The following is a 22,648-nucleotide window of genomic DNA, read 5'->3' as shown; positions in this document are numbered from 1 at the left end:
CTCCTCCCTCTCTCCTCTCCCCTCCACCTCCTCCCCTCCCTGCCTCCCTCTCCCTCCGCTCCCTCCCTCATCCCTCTCCCTCTCTCCTCTCCTCCCTCCACGCTCTCCCTCCCCTCCTCTTCTCTCTCCCCTCACCCCCACGTGACTTACGCTGCATATACAGTATACTGTGAAAGCCTGCCACATAGTGCAGCACCTTACTGCCATGCTTAAATCTAAACCTATAAGATTCTCACACTCTCTTTCAGTGATGTTGCATGCGTACTGGCCAAACCCAAATCTAGCCGCTCTCCTCGTACTGTGGATCCCTGTCCTCCTTATAGGGCTGTACACCCATTCTACGACAGAGGGCGCTAATAAACAGCTTCTAATATTATCTATTGGGGGGTTTGGGTTGGGTGAGCGGCGTGGGGCATATTTTGTGTTTGGGTGGGTGAGCTGGGCCTGGGCATATTGTGTGGGTGGGTAGCGGGCCTGGGCATATTGTGTTTTGGTGGGTGAGTGGGCCTGGGCATATTGTTGTTTGGGTGGGTGAGCGGGGGCCTGGGCATATTGGTGTTGCGGTGGGTGATGCGCTGGCCTGGGCATATCTGTGTTTGGGTTGGGGTGACCCTCGGGGCAGATTGTGTTTGGTTGGGTGAGCCGACTGGAGTCTTAAAAGTACATTGCGGGGAGGTGAGGAGGGAGAGGTGAGGAGGAAGGGGAGAGGAGAGAGGAGAGAAGGAGGAAGGGGAGGTGAGGAGGAAGGGGAGAGGAGCGAGAGGTGAGGGTAAGTGCAGTCAGCCTAGGCGTGCTCCAGGAGCCACTGGAAGAGGGGAGTGTGGTGGAGTGCTTTCCCCGCCTGGGGTGTCTCCTCTCTGGGTTCAGACTGGGGTGGGGTGAAGGTTTCCTCACAGTAYCGCAGCAGGGCTTGGAGCAGCTCTCCCACCCTCCACTCCCTCTCCTTCACCCTCTGGACCACCGCAGGCAGCTAGAAGGGCAAACAGAACACAGCTCAGCAGGCAGGAACCAGTAATGAGGCACCTACCTACCTGTCTGTGTCTGTCTGTCTGTGTGTCTGTGTGTCTGTGTGTAATCCTTTGGTTGTGGGTTAAGGTTAAAGCCACTCACCTGCTGCAGGTCCCAGCTGCCACTATGACCCAGCTGAACCATTTGCAGGTCTGCAATGGAGGCCGCCGCCCACTGCAGCATGCACCTGAGCTGGGGGTCAAAGGTCATGTGTTGTGGGTCAGGGGTCATCTCCCTGAGCTCCGAGTTGACCACCAGGAGGAGCCTATGAGCCTGGCCCCGGTCCACACGCACAGAACCTGGAAGGGGGAGAGAAGAGATATCATCATCATCCTCCTCTTTATATCTTTCAAACACCTACTGTGTGTCTTTCTTTGACTCCCCCAATTTATCCCCCTGTTGTCTCTCTGTCTGACAGTCCTCTCTTCAGTACAGTAATATCCCATCTCAACCCGGCTTCCCTCGTTTCCTCTGCTCTAAACTGGTGGTGGGCCAGGCCTGTTTCCCACGCTCCCACCCACACTGTGCTGGCTGGGCCTGCGTCTGGGCCTGCGTCTGGGCCTGACACAGCCTGGAGCCTCAGCCCTTTAGGGAACAGCCCATAGGGGGCACTGGGCTGACAGACAGATAAGCAGGGAGACTCAGGGGGAATAGATTAATGAATGAGCGGCAGTGTTGCTGAATGTGTGGGCGGTGGGTGAATTCCCCTCCTAGCAGCACAGACACACACAGCGCCAAGTCTCCTAGTCTAACCACTCTTAATCTATAGCAGGGAACTCAGGACTTAGAAGAATAGGCATTTTCATGATGCTCAGATGCATGCTGAGGTGGTTCTGTTTGTAGTGTGGCTGTGTAACATGGCAACATGGTACGGTATATACTGTTGCGGCTGATAGAGACCAAGTTTAACCATCAAAACTATCAAATGCTTAATGTAAAAAGTAAGAGAATATAAAGCAGCCCATTTGCCATCAATATCCGGTGCAGTTATTTATATAAGTAACTATATCATACCGCAGGATTCATCCTTGGTCTCAAGCTCCTTGTCCTCAGTGCAGTCGCTGTGGGGTAAGAAACATTACACTGGTTAGAGAACTGACCTGCACAAGGCCATAGTAGAGACACAGAGAACAGACAGAGAGAGAAGAGAGGGAGCACAGAGAGAGCAGCTCGTGTAAAGAGGAAGAGAGTGACAGAGAGCAAATAGAGCAGAGAGGAGAGAAGAGAGSATGAACAGACTAAGAAAGAGTGTGTGAGAGAGAGTTAGTGTATGTGAGAGAGCAGAGCGAGGGAGAGAGAGAGCAGAGGGACGGAGAGAGCAGAGGGACGGAGAGAGCAGAGGGACGGAGAGAGCAGAGGGACGGAGAGAAAGCAGAGGAGAGAGCAGAGGGAAAGAGGGAGAGAGCAGAGGGAAAGAGGGAGAGAGAGCAGAGTAGATTAAAGGTGAGAGAGCAGAGGCGGAGAGAAGCGAGGGCGAGGAGAGCAGAGGGAGGAGAGAGCAGAGATGGCGGAGAGAGAGCAGCAGAGGGAAGAGAGCAGAGGAGAGAGAGAGCAGACGGGAAAGAGGGAGAGAGAGCAGACGAGATTAAAGGGAGAGAGCAGACGGAGAGAGAGAGAGAGAGAGAGGCAGAGGGGAGAAGAGAGAGAGAGCAGAGGAGAGAGAGGAGAGAGGCAGAGGGGAAGAGAGAGCAGAGCAGAGGAGGAAGAGAGAGAGAGGAGAGCGAGAGGGGAAAGAGAGAGAGAGCAGATGGGAGAGAGAGCAGAGAGGGGAGGGAGAGAGAGAGAGCAGAGGGAAAGAAAGGCAGGGGAGAGGGAGAGAGCAGAGGGAAAGAAGAGGCAGAGAGGGAGGGGAGGGCGAGAGAACAGAGAGGAAGAGAGAGCACAATATATTATTTGGACTTTTTGTGAGTGTAATGTTTACAGTTAATTGTTATTGTTTATTTTATCTACCTTCACTTGCTTTGACAATGTTAACATATGTTTCCCATGCCAATAAAGACCTTACATTGATTGGAATTGAGAGCAGAGCGAGGGAGAGAACAGAGGGGAGAGAGAGACAGAGATGGAGAGAGCAGAGGGAAGAGAGAGAGCAGCGAGAGGGGAGGAGAGGGAGAGATTAAAGGGAGAGAAAGGGGAGAGCGAGAGGGAAAGAAGAGAGCAGAGGGAAAGAAGAGAGCAGAGGGAGGGAGTGAGAGCGAGAGGGGAGGGAGTGAGAGAGAGGGGAGAGAGGAGAGCACAATATGACATTTGAAATGTTTTATTCTTTTGGAACGTTTTGTGAGTTGTAATGTTTACAGTTCATTTTTGTTATTTATTATCTACTTCACTTGCTTTGGCAATGTTAACATATGTTTCCCATGCCAATAAAGATTACCTTCAATTGAATTGAGAGCGCAGAGAGCAGAGAGAGCGAGAGAGAGAGAAGGAGAGAGAGAGAGAGAGAGCAGAGGGAAAAAGAGAGCAGAGGGGGGAGAGAGAGAGAGAGAGAGAGACGAGAGCAGAGCGAGAGACGAGGAGAGAGAGAGAGAGAGAGAGAGAGAGAGAGAGAGAGAGGGGAGAGAGAGAGAGAACAGAGGGGAGAGAGAGAGAGAAAGAGGGGAGAGGAGAGAGAACAGAGGGGAGAGAGAGAGAGGAACAGAGGGGAGAGAGAGAAGAGAACAGAGGGGAGAGAGAGAGAGAACAGAGGGGAGAGAGAGAGAGAACGAGGGGAGAAGAGAGAGAACAGAAGGGGAGAGAGAGAGACAGAGAGAGAGAGAGAACGAGGGAAAGAGAGAGAACAAGGGGAGAGAGAGAGAGAACAGGAGAGAGAGAGAGAGAGAGAGAAAGAGACAGAGGGGAGAGAGAGAGAGAACAGAGGGGAGAGAGGAGAGAGAACAGAGGGGAGAGAGAGAGAACAGGGGGAGAGAGAGAGAAAGAGGCGAGAGAGAGAGAGACAGAGGGAAAAAGAGAGAAAGAAACAGAGGGAAAAAGAGAGAGAGCAAAGGGGGGAGTAGAGCAGACAAGTCTACTGAATGTCGTGTGAGTGGCCCAGCCAGAGCCCGGACTTGAACCCGATCAAGCATCTCTGGAGAGAGACCTGAAAATAGCATGTGCAGCGACGCTAAACATCCAACCTGCGAAGAGCTTGAGAGGATCTGCATGAGAAGACTGGGAGAAACTCCCCCAAATACAGGTGGTGCAAGCCTTGTAGCGTCATACCCAAGAAGACTCGAGGCTGTTAATCACTGCAAAGGTGCTTCAACAAAGTAATAGCGTAAAGGGTCTGAATACTGTATTTCTGTTTTTTTTAATTTTTATTATTACTAATTTGCAAAATGTCTAAAAACCATTTTTAAAGTTTGTCTTAATGAGGTATTGTGGTGGTAGATTGGATGAGGAAAAAAGTGACAATGTAACAACTTTTGGAATAGTAACATAGAGCAAAATGTGGTTAAAAGGTCAAGGGGTCCTGAATCCCTTCAGAATGCAGTTGTAAATATCACTCCTGGAGTAAGGGGTGGGTTTGGCATTGTAGCTGTAGCAGGCTACAGAGATAAGATATCCCTTACCAGTGGACGACGGGTGGGTTTGAGGCATTGTACTGTAGAGGCTATCAGAGATAAGATATCCTTACCCCAGGACGAGGGTGGGGGTTTGGCATTGTACGTACAGGGCTACAGAGATAGAAGTATCGCCTTACCCGCAGGTACGGGGGTGGGGTTTGGCATTGGTACTGTTAGCAGGCTACAGACGTATAAGATATCCTTAACCGCACGGAAGGGTGGGTTTGGCATTGTACTGTACAGGCTAACAGAATAGATATCCTTTCTCCAGAGACGAGTGGTGGCGGCGTTTCGGCTTGTACGTGGTATTTTAGGCTACAAGATATAGATATCCTCTACCAGCGCAACGAGGGTGGGGTTTGGCATTCGGATGGTACAGGCTACAGAGATAGATAACCGCTTACCCAGGACGAGGGTGGGGTTTGGCATGTACTGTAAGCAGGCTCACAGAGATACGAATATCCCTACCCAGGAACGAGGGTGGGGTTTGGCAATCTGTACTGTTACAGGCTAACGGAGAGATGATGATATCCTACCTCCCAGGACGCGAGGGTGGGGAGTTTAGGTATTGCTACTCAGTACAGCGCTACAGAGAATACAAGATCCTTAGCATCACCAGGACGAGGGTGGTGGTTTGGTTTAGTGTACAGCTCAGATGAGACAGTACTCTTACATGTGCGTGGACGGTGGGGTTGGCATTGACGTACAGGGGCCCCTTTGGGAAGAGAGATAAAGATATCGGCTTACCGCCAGGACGAGGGTGGGGCGTATTGGCGATTGACACATTACGTACGAGGCTACACAGGAGATAGATGTTCGTTTACTCCCCAGGGACGAGGGGTAAAGGGGTTGGCTTGTATCTTGGTTGACAGGCCATCTTTGACATGTCTAGAAAGCGGGATATCCCTTACCAGGACGAGGTGGGGTTTTGGCGATTGTACTGTACAGCTAAAAGGAGATAAGAGATACCTTAACTGGCCAGGACGAGGGTGGGGTTTGGCATTGTAGCTGTATACAGGCTAATACAGAGAATAGATCGCCTTACTCAGCTCCAGGACGGAGCGGTGGGGGTTTGGGCTTGTACTGTTAACAGGGGGGCTAGCTAGAGATAAGAAGGTCCCTCATGAGTGCCTTACCCAGGTTACGAGGGTGGGTTTGGCATTGTATCTTGCGTAGCAGGGGCTGACAGAGGATAGATTGTCCCCGTAGATACCTCCAGGGAGGAGGGTGGGGTTTGTTGTCATTGTATCTTGTATCACGGCTACACGAGATAGATTACCCCCTTGAACCTCCAGGACGAGGGTGGGGTTTGGGCAATTGTACTGTTAAGGCTACGAGATCGATATTCGCTTACCTCCAGGACTGAGGGTGGGGTTGTGGCAATTGTATTCGTATGCAGCTACACGAGATAGATATCCCTTACCTCAGGACGAGGGTGGGTTTTGGCATTGTACTGTAAGGCTTCGCGATAGACACGTGCCTTATCCTATTTCCATGGTACGAGGTTGGGGTGTTGGCTAGTTGTATTTTCTGTAAAAGGCCTTTACAGTAGATCTATTTTGATACTGTTTTGTTTGTCTTGCTTTTCTTTGTTTTCGTTTTTTTGTCCTTTACCTCTTCCCTAGGATGAGGGTGGGCAGGTTTCTAAATGGGAGCTGTTGCTAATTTTGGACTACTGTGTTCATGTTTTTTGAGTCAGTCTCATTTGTCAGTCATTTTTGACATAAAAATATAAGTTTTAGTTTTCAGTTTTGTTTTGTGTCATTTGAAACAATGATTTTAGTTTAGTTATTGATCCAAATGATCAAATCAGTGGTGGTTCATTTTAGTGCCAACTAAATATCCTTTCATTTTAGTCACATCGCATTTTGTATTGCTCCCTTAACGCTATAGTAAACATACATCACTGCACACACATACTAGCCTTGTCCTATCCAACATACTTTTCTGCTATAACATTCCTGATTCTCGTTCCCGAAAGCAGAATATTTATAACATAAGAATATATATACAATTATTCTGTCATGTAATTTCCTAATTCAGCCAGACATAGATTATTACAACATTTACATACAAACAAACACACTCAAGTCGAGAGCAGAGAGAGACGACAGAGTGAAAGGAGAGAGAGAGAGAGTGAAAGGAGAGAGACGAGAGATAGAGAAAGAGACAGAAGCGCAAGAGAGAAAGGACAGAGAGAGAGCGGAGATGAGACGAGGAGACAGAGCGAGGAGAGAGACAGAACGAGAGAGCAGAGAGACAGAGAGAAGAAGAGAGGAGAGCAGAGACGCAGAGAGAGCAGAGACGAAGCGACGAGGACCAAGCGGAGAACGACAGAGCGGCGAGAGGAGACAGAGCGAGAGCGATGAACGACAGAGCGAGAGGACGAGCGAGAAGATGAGGAGAAGAGGAGAAGGCGAGAGCAGGAGACAGAGCGAGGGAGAGAGCGAGGAAGGACGAGGCGAGAGCGAGAGCAGAGAGCGAGGAGACGAGCGAGAGGCGAGGGACAGAGCGAGAAGACAGAGAGCGAGGAGACAGAGAGCGATAAGAACAGGCGAAGAGCGTCGAGAAGGACAGAGAGCGAGGGAGACAGAGAGGCGATAAGACAGAGCGAGCGAGGAAACAGACAGAGCGATAAGAACAGAGCGATGAGCGAGGAGTACATCGAGCGAGAGGCGAGGAGACAAGCGCGAGAGCTGAGGAGACAGGCAGCAGAGCGAGGAGACAGAGCGAGAGCGTAGAGACAGAGAAGCGAGGCGAGGAGAACAAGCGCGAGAGACGGAGGACAGAGCGAGAGCGAGGAGATTCAGAAGCGAAGAGCGAGGACGACGAGTAGCGAGAGCGGGAGAGCGACGCGAGACAGAGCGAGAGCGAGGACACGAGAGCGAGAGCGAGGAGACAGAAGAGGCGAGAGCGAGGAGACAGAGCGAGGAGACAGAGAGCCGGGGGGAGACAGACAGAGCGAGGAGACAGAGAGCGAGGAGACAGAGAAGCCGACGGAGACGAGAGCGATGAGACAGAGAGAGAGGAGACAGAGAGAGAGCGAGGAGACAGAGACAGAGACAGAGACAGAGAAGAGAGAGAGAGAGAGATGAAGACCACACTTGCCTTTGGCAATGTTACACTTTAGGACATGTTTCCCAAGCCGATAATAGCCCTTGAATTGAATTGAATTGAAATTGAGAGAGAGAAGACAGGGAGAGAGAGAGAGAAGCGAGAACAGAGACAGAGACAAGAAGACAGAGACAGAGACAGAGAGAGAGAGAGAGAGAGACAAGAGGAGACAGGAGAGAGAGACGAGAGCAGAGAGAGACGAGACGAGACGAGAGAGAGAGAGAGAGAGAGAGAAGGAGAGAAGACAGAGAGAGGAGAGAGAGAGAGAGGAGAAGAGAGAGAGAGACGAGGAGAGAGACGAGAGAGAGAGAGGAGAATAGAGAGAGAGAGAGAGAGAGAGAGAGAGGAGAGAGAGACGAGAGAGACGACGAGAGACAGAGAGAGAGAGAGAGAGAGAGAGAGAGAGAGAGAGAGAGAGAGAGAGAAGACAGAGAGACAGAGAGACGAGAAGAGATAGAGAGAGAGAGAGAGAGAGGAGCGAGCGGCAGAGGAGATGAGGACACAGTCACACCAGATGATGCAGTAAAGTATTAGAGAAGTAGTATGGGTTACACCTCCATCACTCGTCTTGTCACTGACATCGTTATCAACGTTCAACCGACGCTGCAGCCACATTGATGCCTAAAAGGAGAATTGGGGCTACTGACTTTGAACGGGAGCTAATGACTGTTTCGCCCAGTGATGTAGTCGAGTCACTAAATCTCAAGTCTAAATCGAGTCCCAAGTCCCCTGTGTTCCAGTCCGAGTCCCCATGTCTGAGTCACTGGGTCCACATGAACTCAAAATAAAGTTAAGCAGTAAGATAAAGTGTAGTGGCAAGAGTGATTTAGTCAATAAAATGTTTGCTATCCATTTTTCTTTCTTTCTGTACCACCAAATATTTGCATATAGGCTACTGGTAATGTTACCAGGGCCATGTTCAGTTGCAAAACGTTCTTGAACGTTGCAGATAGAAATTCAATGACTAGAGCCAACGTTATTCCTTATTCAACATGTCAGAGGCATGTTTGTTCTACATAGCATATTTCTATCTGAACGTTCCAAAACATTGCATCCTGCTGAACGCGCCACAGGTTGTTAGCTATATCTAGTTAATGAGGTAACTTGACTGAACAAGGTGTAGCCTAAACCAATGGTTAACGGTCCGGTCCGCAAGTAGCTAAGTTTTAAAACAGCCAGCGATATACTTTATGAATATAAGACCGCCAATGCATAATAGAAAGAAAAAAACATAGCGGCTGTATTATAGGTAATATCTTTTGAACAGTAATGGCTAGAATCAAGCTGTTTTCTCTGAGGAAAAGAGGGAGACTTGGCAAGTACGTTGGCTACAGAACCTGGCTATYAAATGCAGTGGGGAATGTGCGGGGGTTGAGCGAGACTTTTCTATACTGAAGGGAGAGAAAAATATAGCTGGCATGTTCATTTAAACTAAAGGCTGCTATTGTTTTTAACTTCTTAAAGCAGCTTGTGTTTCTTAAACCAGGCAAAGGGTGTCTAACTAGAACGTTGGTGGTGACTGGTTGCTACGGGGAAGAAAGACAGTCACCTGCGCGATGTGTATAATTGGAGGCGGAGCCTGTCTGCCCACATTGCTTGCTCCCCTGCAGCTCACCAGCTGATATAGGCTAGGATGTGTGCCGTGTCCTTCCCACTGTAGACAACTACGTGCTCTAGATTTTACTCAGAGAAATGTTGTCTCGTCTCATTTTAATCAACTCAAATAAAAAATCATTTACGTTTAGTGGTAGTTTTCTGGGTCTATTTAGACAGTTATAGTCTCGTGAAAAATAGGTGTTTGACGAATATTTTATTCCCTATTTTTGTTAACGATAAACACTGGTCTGTTGTCATCACACTCAGCCATGCAGCATGCAGGCAGACAAGCAGGCAGACAAGCAGACAGACAAGCAGCCAGCCAGACAGAGAAACCTGCTTCAATCCTTCCCACACCCACTACAGGACATGCAGCAGGTTCACACACACACTGATTCCATTGACTAGGCTAATTCCGCTTGTCTGCCGACATAGTGGCGACGAACACACTGACAAAGACATTCTCTGTCCTCAATGGTTATCAAGAGGGATCTGTAGAGGGTAGAAGCTGTTGTCTCATACACAGTCACATTCTACAGCGTTGCTGATCACAGCTCTGACATCATGCAATGATTAGCTCTGACATCATGCAATGACTATGTAGGTAGAAGTTGACCCTAACCACTGACACAGGATCACATTATGTAATGGTTTTCTAATGGTAAAGGTTAGGATTGGGGGATAGGATCTGATCTTAAATCTGTGGTTGTGGGCAACTTCAACCTGCACCTATGTGGGAGTTAGCGGTCAGCATTATAGCAGTGTTAGCTGTATGTATGTATGTATGTATGTATGTATGTATGTATGTATGTATGTATGTATGTATGTATGTATGTATGTATGTATGTATGTATGTATGTATGGACCGAGCCTGTCCGGAAGGAGAGAAGGACAGGTGCTCCTCATACATCTCTCCCTCTAACCCCAGGCTGCTCCAACTACTGCTGTTCCCATTGCTGCAAGAGACAAGACCAATGCTCAACACTGGTAACATACACACACTGATCATGACACTAACCCTGAAACCAACTAACCTGAACCTGCTCCAACTAACCCTAACCTGCTCCAACTAACCCTAACCTGCTCCAACTAACCCTAACCTGCTCCAACTAACCCTAACCTGCTTCAACTACTGCTGTTTCCATTGCTGCTGGGGAGACAACCGTTCAACAATGGGCACACACACAGTCTTAGGCATGGGAATGACTTTGGTCAAGCAGGTCCATAACAGACCTGGTTGATCTTTCTTACCTGGCAGAAACAACTGCTTTAAAGCATTACATGATCCATCTCAATGTGAGGCTCATACAATAGTTTTGGTCCTGAAAAAACACTCAATCAAAGCAACAACTGATGACTGCCCAATTATGTTAGATGAGATCACTGCATACTAGTCTTCACTTGTGAATTCCACTGGGACATCCAGCTGGCAGCTGGAGCATCACAACACACTGTAGATCCGAGAAGGCCCTTGAGCAAGGCACTTAACCCTAATTTGCTCCAGGGGCACCGTGCTACTATGGCTGACCCTGTAAAATAACACTTTTCACTGCACTTATCAAATCAAATTGTATTAGTCACATGCGCTGAATACAACAGGTGTAGACCAGCGTAGCCTAGTGGTTAGAACGTTGGACTAGTAACCGAAAGGTTGCAAGTTCAAATCCCTGAGCTGACAAGGTAAAAATCTGTCGTTCTGCCCCTGAACAAGGCAGTTGTTCCTAGGCCGTCATTGAAGGCCGTCATTGAAAATAAGAATTTGCTCTTAATTGACTTGCTTGGTTAAATAAAGAACAGCAGTAAAATAACAATAGCGAGACTATATACAGGGTGTACRGGTATAGAGTCAATGTGCAGGGGCACTGGTTAGTCGAGGTACCTAGCCAACAATATGTATTTTTTTGTTTAGTTAAATTAGCCCTGATTATCAGGCTGGCTGGAACCTGTACACTGTGCACTCTGGTATGTAAAGAATGATGTGGAGACCTAAAAATAGCTCCACCAACATCATCTAGTTAATTGATGACCTGAGCTAAAATACTGTCTCCGTAGCTGTGGTTTATGAAAGTGGTATACTGAGAGGTCGTTAAGAAGTCAATCAGTTCTTCCAGGGTTTCAAAACCTTTACAATGGAGCCTTTCCTTAGTTATCTAGTTKATTTGTTGACAGTTGGGAGACAGTTGGAAAAGTATTTTGAAGGGAGAGAGAAGCTAATGAATAACAAACGGTGGAAGGACTTTGTTCTTGTGGAAAGGGCCTGAGGCAGAGAGAGAGAGAGAAAGGCTGCTACAGACACACCTTAAGAAAATATTATGATACCTTCAAAATAACTAGCTGTTCTCCTCACACATTCTCCCATTCAGTATCTGGGGAGAGAAGTGTACATGTTGACTGGGTCTGCTTCCATAGAGATATCAGGCTGAGCCAGAGAACGTCAATAACTCTCCTCCAACCGTGAGACTGGGTGAGACCACGTCACTCAGAGCATTACACCAGATTCACTAACAGACCAGTATGTGTGTGTGTTTCTATCATAAAGGAAAAGCCATTTATCTCTTAAAAGTGATATATTATCCTTATGATGCATTAACTCAAACAATCTCAGCAGAACTTGGCATTAATCAGCTATTTAAATTATATAACAACATTTGAGAGAATATATGTATTATTTGCTCAAATCAGAGTTATTTGTTTCTCGGCAGCAGAAGGTCCTACAGGTTCCCAAACTATACATTCTGCTGGTCGTGACCTAAGGTGACCTCACGTCATCCAGCAGCCATCCGACAGACAACATGGAGAAACCCGTCTTGTACTGATCTCAACTCAGTTTCACAGCATCAAACCAGCTAATCCCCAATCACCACAGTCATCTTAAAATGACATGGGAAATGCCATTTGACCTCTTGATTGAGAAATACATCTATTTCTCATTGGCAGTGCAGCCAAAGCGGTGATGACTGACTTGCCTTTATTAGTTTCAGCATTAATTGAAGTCTAGGCTGAATGCCACAACCCTGGTCTAAAGCTCTACTCACTTATATATCAATCCATCTGTGGACATTGAACGTGGGTTAGAGTCCTTCGCTGGTGTGAAAGAGTGAGACAYAAAACAGTACTCAAAGACATTAAAGAAGTGTTTCAAGAGGTGAATCGTGAATCAACTAATCTAGATTAGATGTCTCTAATGTAGCCTTCAGAGAAACTAAAAGAACAGAGCAGATTAGTTTGAGACTACATGATGTTCTGTGTGTTTCCTACCTGTCGCTGAGGTGCAGGAAGCTGCTGGTCTCGTCGGGGTGCTCGTCCTCAAAGCTGAGGTTGGACCAGCTGCCCAGACTGTCATCTCCCACACTCAGACTGAGCTGCTGGGACACCGTGGACTCTGTGGCCTCCCTMCCTGGAGAGCTACCACAGGGAGATGGAGAAAGGGAACCAGACGCAAGAATAAAGATACAGAATCTTTATACAGAGACATACAGTTCATAATACTACCAACATTAGGGACTGAGAGAAATATAGTTAGTAATCAAGATGGTGGACCTCTTCTTGGCTCCTTTACTATTGTTGTGTAATCTGGTCAAGTACAAAATTGCGAAAATTATGGACTCATCAATTAATTGCCCAAGATGGTGCGTCACAAGAATTAGTAAAACCCTTACATATTACTAAGCATCATGGTTAACCATAAGGAAATCCATGTGAACAGTCATGGAATCTTATGGGCCTTGACTCACCATGTGGTTGCTCTCTACAACATTAGGGCTAGTCACAGATTGGTGGTGTTGTGTCTTACACAGACTTTGCCACAATGTATTTGTACCTGAGGTTGGCAGTCTGGCATGCGTTGGACAGCGCGGACGTCATGATCTCTGCGGTCAGACTCTCGGCAAAGCTTGGCCCGTCGTGTCCGATCCCGCTGTCAGCGTTCAGGCTGGTGTTGCTCAGCTCTCGTTTCGCCCCCTCCATCGCCGTAGTGACGATCTCCTCTGCGAACACTGCCCTGTGGTCCAGATCGATGTAAATCTCAGGGATCTCCAGGCCACACACCCCCACCTCCCCGTCCGGCCTCCTCCTCTGGCCTGCTCCTGCCCCAAGGATGTACTGCCTGCTAGGCCACGAGCAGAARGGACACTCGATGACCTGTAATAACAAACATCATGAATACTGAAAGAACTGTATATAAAAAATGGTTGGGTGATAGACCATAAGTAATCCATCAGAAATAAAATGGCTGACACTTCTTGACCTGGCAGTATCGGCAGGCTGTCTCCCCCAGCACAGAGCCCACTGCTCCCCCCTCAGACGGCCTCTCAGAGTGGGAGTGTCTGTCTGGACCCTGTTGGGCTGGGTGTCCGGCCGAGGCCAGGCCCATCTCCAGTGTGTCGTCCACTATCTTCCTGGCATAGTGCTCCATGACCTGCAGAGACAAATGCTGGGAATAGGAGAAAGCTGAAGTCTAATGCTACAATGCAATGATGATAACATGAATCAGACTGCTGTTAATTCAATATGTACATGTTTTAACAGTATCTTTTCCTACTCCAATAAAATGATGAACTAAACCAAACTGACCTGCATGACTCCACTGCTGTATCCTCCGTCGTCCAGGCAGCCTGTGCTGTGGTACTGCCTGTTCTTTCCCTCGTTGGCCAGCAGGGGGCATGAAAAGGAGTTCCTGATCAGGTTCTCTGCCATGTCATCCAGCTTGAATTTCTGATACAGACACGAGTCAGTCAGGGACTTGGGTAGTCGGTCTGACGACACACAGAGTTTGCGTGTGACYTCACAGGTGATGCTGTACGCCAACGACTCTGCGAAGTTCACCAGCTCCATGTACTCCCTCTGGCTCCCATCATCAGAGTCGCTGGAAGGAGATCCCACTCTCCCTGCTTCGTCCCTGGGTACAGACGGCTCAGCATTGGGCCCCCTGCAGCCATCCTGGTGGAGCCTCCTGGAGGAGTGGTGCCTGGAGGAGGAGGGTCTCTTCTTCATGTTGCGGGCAGCATGGGCCAGGCCCAGTTTAATGGAGCGGTAGGCCAGACGGCTGGCATACTGATCCAGGACCAGCTCCCTGCTGCCTCCCTCTTTCTTCAGCACCCTGATTAGGTAGCCAGCGTACTCATCTGTCACACTTTCACAGCTGGGATAGTCAGAGGACAGGCCAGAGCTGGCAGTAGAGGTGGAAGTTGACGGGTGGAGGACAGAGGAGAGGTCACCAGACCACTGTTCAGCCAGATGACCCACTCTGCAGCCCCTGCTGTGTTCACTGGGCTGGAGTTGGTTGTGGTGGTGAGGGCATTCCCCTGACCAGTCCTGGCTGGCTCGTTTGACTGCTCTTTGACGACACTGTCCTGACCCCATTATCCTCTTCACGTCACTGATCACCTCTCCCGCCACCTCGCCAGCGTAGATCCACAGCGTGTTCAGGGTCTGCTCCGAGAACTGGGCCACGCTGTCTCTTCTCTCCTCCACCGTCCTCCTACCTCCATCCTCCACTCCTCCCAGAGTGTCCATCTCTGTCGCCATGGAGACAATGTGGCACGCCAGGCGCTCTGCGTAATGGAGGGCTCCCTTGTCGGCCATCTTGTGTCCTCCAACCAACAGGTTGAGTTCTGGCTGCGGACGGTTTCCTGTCTCGGTTCCAGAGTTAAGCCCTTCTACTCCACCCTCCTCTTCCTCGTTCCCGTCTGCCTCCTCAGACAGAGACCTCATCAGTTTGAGCATGAAGTCAGCCTTGTCCATCTCAGAGGGAGACTCTTTGGGCTCAGGCCCTGGCTGGTAGTGTGGGGTGGGAGGAGGGGTGGCGGGAGAGAACTCCTTGGCCAGTTTGCCTTTCAGCTTCTTAGAGAACTGCTTGATCTGCTTCTCCTGGGACACCTTGTTGGGATGCTGGGGGGTGGAGGGGGGCGTACCAGGGGTCCCGCTGGACTTGCAACCAGTGCTGGGAACCATCTCCTCACCGGAGGCCATCTTCCTGCCTTCCCGGCCGTCCATCTCCAACCCTGGAATCTCTAGAGTGTCCTTCATCATCACAGGCCGGGTCTCTGAGACAGCTCTGCTGGTCCTGGAGCCTGACTCACAGGTCACTCTCCCTGGTTTCTGAGAATGAGGGTGGAGAGAGGAGTGGGAGGTCTGGTCAGTGACAGTACCCTCCTGTCCGGATGGAGGTCCCCGACCAACAATGGCTTTAGAAAGGAAGTCAGCACAGTCCTCCACCTTCTTCTTCATCTTTGTGGCAGTCATGAGCTCACACGCTTCACTCACTATCATATCCACCATGTTGCCAGAGAAGTTGTGAAAGCGGGTCTTTGACAGCAGGTCAGTTTGTGTGGCAGCAGTAGCATCAGAGGAGGTTGTGGTCACCACTCTGTTCTCTGAGCTGCAGCTCCTCTTGGGGCTGGTCTTACACTGGCAGATCTCCTCTGAGTCGTGGAGGTGGGAGATGGCCTGGCCTGCCTGGGGGACCGGTACACAGCTGGCCATTCCAGACACACAGAACAGCGCCTTCTTCACCGTACAGCCATCCTCGCCTAATGGACCTGGGCCTTCCTCAGCTGGGTTAACGTGGAAAGCCTGGTGGCCTGCGGCGGTACTGCAGGTGTGTGTGTCGACAGCGCTGACGTAGCAGATGTTGTCCACAGAGACACTGATGGCTGCCTGGGTACTGAAGGCAACATCAGCCTGGGACAGTTCTATGAAGGCCTCCTGGAGGACAGACTCWGAGAGGTCRGAGGCATAGGAYGACACCACRTCCTCATCGTCSTCCTCCCCCASSCRGAAGGACCAYTCYCTGGGGGTGAGGGGGGTGGAGGGGTGGGAGAACTGACACACTTCCATCATCCCCTCAAACACCAGCTCCTCRGCKAGGTCYGCGGCAAACTGKGTCACSGTGCTGTTGAACATCTGCTTCTTCACCYTCAGGAAGTCRTTCAGAGCSCCRGACACRGCCTCTCCKACCAGGAACCCAGCCAGRCCGTTGATGGCCCGTTCCTTCAGGACGTAGGCGRGGCGCATGCCYATCTCRTGYAAGGCCATCTGGAAGACAGARGWGGTGAGTRTGGCGGCCAGGTGGCAGAGSGTGGTGGTGCAYGAGGACARTCCCTTCTGCAGGTCTCTRAGYGCGCTGCCCAYACTCATCTCTACCAAGTCTGTYGCAAACCTCTGGATGCCGTCCTTKAGAGACTGGGGCTTCTGRTGCAGCTTGGAMASAGTCACCGTKTCCTGGATCTCAGACAGCTTCATGACGTGTCCAGACTGGTTCTGGAACTCCTTGTGACAGACACAGCTCAGATTCTTGTTGTCGTTGAGGTCCACAGGAGACTGGTATCCACACACGGAGCCCAGGATCTCCTTGGACAGACTGCTGGCAAAGTCTGAGTAAGTCTTGTAGAGGGAACACCTGTCTCTTATACACATCTACTTGTGTATAAGAGACAGGAGGGTGCGCTGGTCGAACCGGTGGGGGTTCATGGTGGAACAGCTTCGGGACACTTTCTTGGACCCTGACTTGCCAGAACCAGAGTACTTCTTCTTCTGGTCTGGGCCGGTAATGATAACAGAGGAAGTCGGGTCTAAAGGCAGGGTGAGTGTACAGCTCTCTGAGCTCAGCTCGTCTAGGTCGTCAAACTGGTCAAAGCTGTCGAAGAACTCGCTGACCTCAGAGTCAGAGTCCTCCACCCTGTCTGTCGGCCCCCCGGGGATCTGAGGGATGTCCAGTGTCGCTTTGAGACTTTTCTGGTAGCCAACCTCATCTAGGAAGATGATTGGACTAGGGCTGGAGCCGTCCGACTCCTCTGATTCGCTGACGGGACGTGTGGGGGAGGGGAGCCGGGCTCTAGGGCTGCAGAGGGTCCACTGGGACTCTGCCCTTCTGGAGCACTGTACGGTAACGGACACCTCTGGAGGAGACCTACGATTGGTTGAAGACATCCTGTGGGCAGAGCTGATTATGATCCTGGAGCCTGATAGGTCCTTGTCTCTCTTGTGGGCAGGGACTGTCTGGGAGGCCACATCACGCTGGTTTCCATGGAGATAAGAGTCATCGGCTAGGGAAAGAGGGAGATAGAGAGTGGGGGGGTAAATGTTTCGGTCTAAATTTAGTTAACACTTAAGGTTATGCAATAATAAGTGAACACATCATGCTCTATTGAGGGTTCCTCTACATAGAGCTGTGATGAACCTACCGTTGTTATTCTCTCCGGTGGCCTCCTCCTCTAGGTGTTCCAGAGCGGTGACAAAGTCATCTTCGATGGAAGACACAGACTGGTTGGTGTCATCGTCCTCGGGCTGGCAGGGTTCTGCCGTGCCCCTGTGGAGGGCCTGGAGCTCCAGGGCATAACGGACCCCCGCAGCATAACGCCCCAGCAGGCCCACCAACACACCAACAATGGGCTGACTGGGGCTGGAGCTGTGCCTTACAACACACACCGCCTTTAGCGAGCACTGCTGCAGAGGATAGAGAAGAAACAGTCAGAGTTTGCTGGTTGCCTGGTACAGTAGTTTATTCTTACTGCCAAGGGACAATTAGCTCTTTGAGGAATAAAAAACTAGGTCTGCAGACTGTCAGCGCCTGCCAAGACACGCTAATCATCGGAGAGTCTTTGGCTTTGGAAACTCACAGGAATTCACACAAGAGTTCTCTTTCCTTCGGGCTGTGTCTTACAGAGAGAGGGGCTCTACTGGGACAGCCTTGTTATGTCTGCATGTCTGATTGTGGTCTGATGTGTTGTTGTATATGCAGAATAGAACACTCAGCGTCACTTCTGTCTTGGCCACCATGGGTAGAGGCTCAGTTTTAGTTGCACTGCCTGTCTGTATATCTGTATGTCACACACACTGTAACCACAATGCTGCAGAGCCAGACTGCTGAACACTAGCACAGACACATGGGACCAGGCAGGACAATGTGGCAATCACTTGTGAGAAAACAAGCAACCTGGCTAGGTTCAACAGGGTGAAAACACAGAATCTCTCAGGCCTTTACAAGAAGCCTGAGTAAGGTCCTATGAATCAGCCTCAAAACTATATTGAACTTATTTACCTGTGAAATACTGTATTTACTCTGAAGCAGTCTATAGACCTGAGAAACACAGTCTTTCCCCTTTTACCTATTAGGCACTTCCTCCTCTCATGTCTACCTGTGTTGTAGAGTCCCTCCTGTCGGCTGGTTTCCTGCTGTCCTTCAGCAGCAGCACCTCTTCGTTCCTCAGGCTGGTAACGTGGGGAGACCTCAGGAGCTCCGCCAGGTCCCCTGGGAGAGACGACAGGGCCTGGGAATGAGGACAGAACAGCACACAAATAATACATTCATAACGCATCACTTAAAGGGGCAATCAGCAGTTGCTACATCCATTTTTGGACTTAATTCATTAATTATATGTACCCATTGATTCTTGAATAATATAACTTATAAATAAATGCTTCATGAGCTTAGTTCATATCCCATCAGAACCCAAAATATAAGCTTGTTTACTCCAACGTTTGTAAACAAAGTAAATGTAAACAAACATTATAGCTTCAAAACATGGTTTAAACTATCATTTTCATATCATGGATAGTCAGTCCTTGCATCCACAGCTCTGTCTATGAATTTGAGAGTGGTTACATTTCTCCAGCCCCATCTCTCAAATTTTCACAGAAACGCTTTGTTATTGTTTCTACGCATTCATTGAACTACACAAGAGTCAGAGCTGGTGCAGTACGTCTCACCTGTAGAGTTAGATCCTCCCCTTCAGAGAGGCCAGGCAAACACACAAAATGGATCTGATGGAAGAAAAGGACAAGTTAGGGAAATCCTCAAAATCATGAAGTCATAATCAAAGCGTGTGTGTGTTGTGATACACACCTCAGTCAGGCGTGGTGTGTCTCTGGTCTGTAGCTCCAGTCCCATGCTGCACAGCTCCTTCCTGCTCCTCAGAAGGCTCTTCACACACTGAGGCCCGCTGTCACGCACCGTCTACACACCATACACACAATTAGAGGGTAGCTTAGGTTTCACACATGCACAACCTTACCCACAGCACCAGGTTATCAACATTTAAATGAAATCAATCAATCGATCAGTCAATATGGCAGTCTGACTCTAACCTCTTTCCTGATGGAGGCTCTGGTCCTGAGAGGAACTCCTCGGATACGGGCACAGGCATCCATGGCAACGCAGGCTGGGTGTGGCGCACTAGCCACTCACCTGTAGAAGGAGAAAGAAGGGAAGGAGAGAGAGGTGGGAAAGAGGGAGAGATTTTATWTTTGAAAATTTGATATCATTCTATTCTGATTTACTGACAAGTCTCAAAGATTAGAATGAAAAACAACGATCCTAGTCTATTGCAAGTACAGCTGCAAAGGGAGGGTAAACTTTACAAGTTCACCAGTAAACTAACAGAATTTTGGTATCTTTCAAGGATTTTATGTAATCTATCACAAGAATATCAGAGGTATCTGTAATAATCTCTAGCCCCCTGTGGCCTTAGCACATGTAAAATCTACACTGAGTATACCAAACATTAGGAACACCTTCCTAGGAACACAGCCTCAATTCGTCGCGGCATGAACTCTACAAGGTATCGAAAGCATTCCACAGTGATACTGGCCCATGTTGACTCCAATGCGTTCCACAGTTGTGTCAAGTTGGCTGGATGTCCTTTGGGTGATGGACCATTCTTGATACACACGGGTAACTGTTGAGCGTGAAAAATCCAGCTGCGTTGCAGTTCTTGACACAAACCGGTGCGCCTGGCACCTACTACCATACCCGATTCAAAGGCACTTAAATCTTTTGTCTGGCCCATTCACCCTCTGAACAGCACACACACAATCCATGTCTCGATTGTCTCAAGGCTTAAAAATCCTTCTTTAACCTGTCTCATCCCCTTCATCTATACTGATTGAAGTGGGTTTAACAAATTACATCAATAAGGGATCATAGCTTTCACCTGGATTCACCTGGTCAGTCTATGTCATGGAAAGAGCAGGTGTTCTTAATGTTTTGTTCTTAATGTCTTCATACTAAACCCTCTTTGATAAGACTCAGTCTTCATCCACTCTCAACACAAACCCTAATCATAACAGGAAGTCAGCTGTAGAGCTCAAGAGGTTAGATGTACCACTGCACAACAACACAACCCCAGTCACCTCAGAAAGACAAACACTGGTGGAGATGAACTGAACTGATGCACTCAAGCAAACACTCAGATTAAGTTCAATAAATTCAGAAATCATAAAAGCAGATATTCTTCGATCAGGTTTCCAGCAGCCTTAGATGTTGGCCTAGTCACTCTGTCTGATGTCTTCCTTCAGGCTCCAAGCCAGCACGGACGATCAAACGGCCGTAGAGAGAACAGGGGTGTGGACCCAGAGTCTGAACACTAACCCAGGGCAGGAGAAACACACTTGGTAAGCATGAAAGAGCAGCTAAAGACAGCAAAAATATTTACAGTGAGCGAGGAAGAAAGTTTCCCAAGAAATGTGAGCTGTTCTTTGAGGCGCTGTCCAAAGCAGCTGGTTGAATCTGAGTCTAGACGGCCAGTCTTTGATAGGATGCCTGTCCTCTATGGGAACCAACCAGGGGAAATAATGAATACTCTCTTTCTCTTCCTCTGCTGTCCCAGGACCTCCTGGTCTCTTGGCTGCTTTGGTGGGGTTTTCAGAAACAACAACGCAAGCTGTTACCGGCTAACCTCAGCTATGTACTGACCCCAATGCTATGACCATAGAAATGCAGCTCGAACTAGGAAGTATAGTTTTGCGTGACTGCCACACAGCAGCAAACTGACAGGCATCTCTGTCTCTACTACAATGTTGCAAGTTGTATTTTCTCCTGATGGTTTTGATGATGCTCAGTTCATGTGTCTTATACCATGGCATTTTAGTGACACATTCTTTAACATTTAGGCTTATAATCATACTCAAATCATAGACTTTGCACAAGAAGCTAGTGCAGAGACAATGTCAGACTATGGGGATATGGCAAAATAGAAATTACTTATACTACAGGTTCTTATGGTCTCTGTAAGCAGCTTGGCATGAATTGTGTAAGGGCTCAAAATAGGTCAGTCTTTGAGGCGTTGCAGCATGAATGTGTGACTATGTGGGCAGATGGGTAAACAGGGGAAAGAAATGCAGTAGCACACAGGAGTGAAACTACAGCTGAAATTTCAGATAACCTTTTTTCAGTAAACCATACATATTTACATCTAGGTAATACACAGGACAAAAACAAACAACAATAAAAGATCTGACAAGGCCCGCAGCTGTTGTTGSTGTAGCTACATCATCATCTGCTGGGCTGATACTAGGAACTGCATTCTATAGCCTACTGAAAATAGGGGGAGTGGTAGCTAGTTACTTTTGCTATCAATCTTTCATTAGCTCGCTATTTGGGGGGGTAATAGATTGCCATTGTAGGTGGTGACAGGCCTGTGTCGCATCTGTATTATACACTAACGTTAGCTACCTTATGTGCTATGAAACCGTCCATAACTGCCTGTGTGGCTGACCACAACAAACATGCAAGCTAGCTGATCAAGCAACGAACTAACGTTAGAATTCGCTCCAAATACGTTTTACTAGTAACCAACTTTCTAACTTCTCTTTCAGGAAAAACTGTAGCCATATAGCTTGTTAGGTAACTGCAAACACGTTTATGTTATGGCAGGCCATAATTTACGGCCAGTGTCGCATTTTCACAGAGGAAATGGAAATTATTATTTGATAGTCCCATTCCTTGTGACATCCCACTATAGCAGTAGCGTAACATGTTGGTTTAGTATAATATCGACTCTGTGCAAATCAATCACCTATCTTAGCTAACTAGCCAAGTGTCAACAAGCTAGCGTAAGGGTATTGAGTAGTTAGCTAGCTAGGCTAACTGTCAAACATTGTAGCTAGTTAGCAACGGACATTGTTCCACTGCACTGTCATTATGCTAGCTAGCTGGTGTGAACATATACAAAACAATTGTCCTCTCATGTTATTAAATAATGACTATACAATCATTTATCGTCAATTCACCACAAATATGGTCTTTCAACCTCCCACTCCTGTTATTCTCACCATTTAGCAAGTGTTGGACTAGAAGCGAAATGATATTCCACTGACTGACAGTTCATTCCATGAAAACAAGACTGATTCAGGCAGTAGTAATCACTCTCTGAGCTCTGCTTTCCCTCGGCGAGGGAGAAACACAGACAGAGTAGTCGATTGCGTGATGTCATATCTAAGAAAAGATGCCATGCCAAGCATATTCCAGTCAAATAAAATGGCCTATATCAAGTACAGATTGTTTGTGAGGCCTGGGTGTCTTCAGCACTAAATTGGAAGTAGGCTGCCCCATTCATAGAGGATAAATGCTTTAGCGCCTTTTGACAATAGGCCTATCTTCTGACAAGGGG

At 48.5% G+C, this 22,648-nt stretch overlaps 2 protein-coding genes across 2 annotated transcripts; one reads left to right on the top strand and one right to left on the bottom strand.

The window, feature by feature from the left end:
• Window positions 1–675: 675 nt before the first annotated feature.
• Window positions 676–22,478, bottom strand: LOC112080704 (A-kinase anchor protein 11). Its single transcript, XM_024146544.2, has 15 exons — window positions 22,311–22,478; window positions 19,347–19,446; window positions 19,105–19,215; window positions 18,969–19,022; window positions 18,398–18,529; window positions 17,444–17,705; window positions 16,696–17,305; window positions 13,833–16,659; window positions 13,507–13,677; window positions 13,081–13,400; window positions 12,519–12,665; window positions 10,137–10,216; window positions 2,023–2,073; window positions 1,111–1,307; window positions 676–970 (listed from the first exon to the last, which is right to left on the bottom strand). Exons 2-15 carry the CDS (start codon window positions 19,407–19,409, stop codon window positions 785–787), a joined length of 5,211 nt encoding a protein of 1,736 aa, XP_024002312.1. The 5' UTR covers window positions 19,410–19,446; window positions 22,311–22,478; the 3' UTR covers window positions 676–784.
• Window positions 3,426–6,919, top strand: LOC139027461 (octapeptide-repeat protein T2-like; the record flags this gene model as incomplete). The annotated part of the gene is made up of 3 exons (XM_070442669.1): window positions 3,426–3,758; window positions 6,176–6,182; window positions 6,642–6,919. Coding segments are annotated over 3 exons (618 nt in total), but the record flags the coding sequence as incomplete, so codon positions are not given.
• Window positions 22,479–22,648: the final 170 nt, after the last annotated feature.

This window comes from Salvelinus sp. IW2-2015, unplaced genomic scaffold (assembly GCF_002910315.2).
Source record: "Salvelinus sp. IW2-2015 unplaced genomic scaffold, ASM291031v2 Un_scaffold16444, whole genome shotgun sequence".
Lineage (NCBI taxonomy): Eukaryota > Metazoa > Chordata > Actinopteri > Salmoniformes > Salmonidae > Salvelinus > Salvelinus sp. IW2-2015.
The sequence above is the reverse complement of the archived record's forward strand: the minus strand, read 5'-3'. Positions and strand labels throughout refer to the sequence as shown.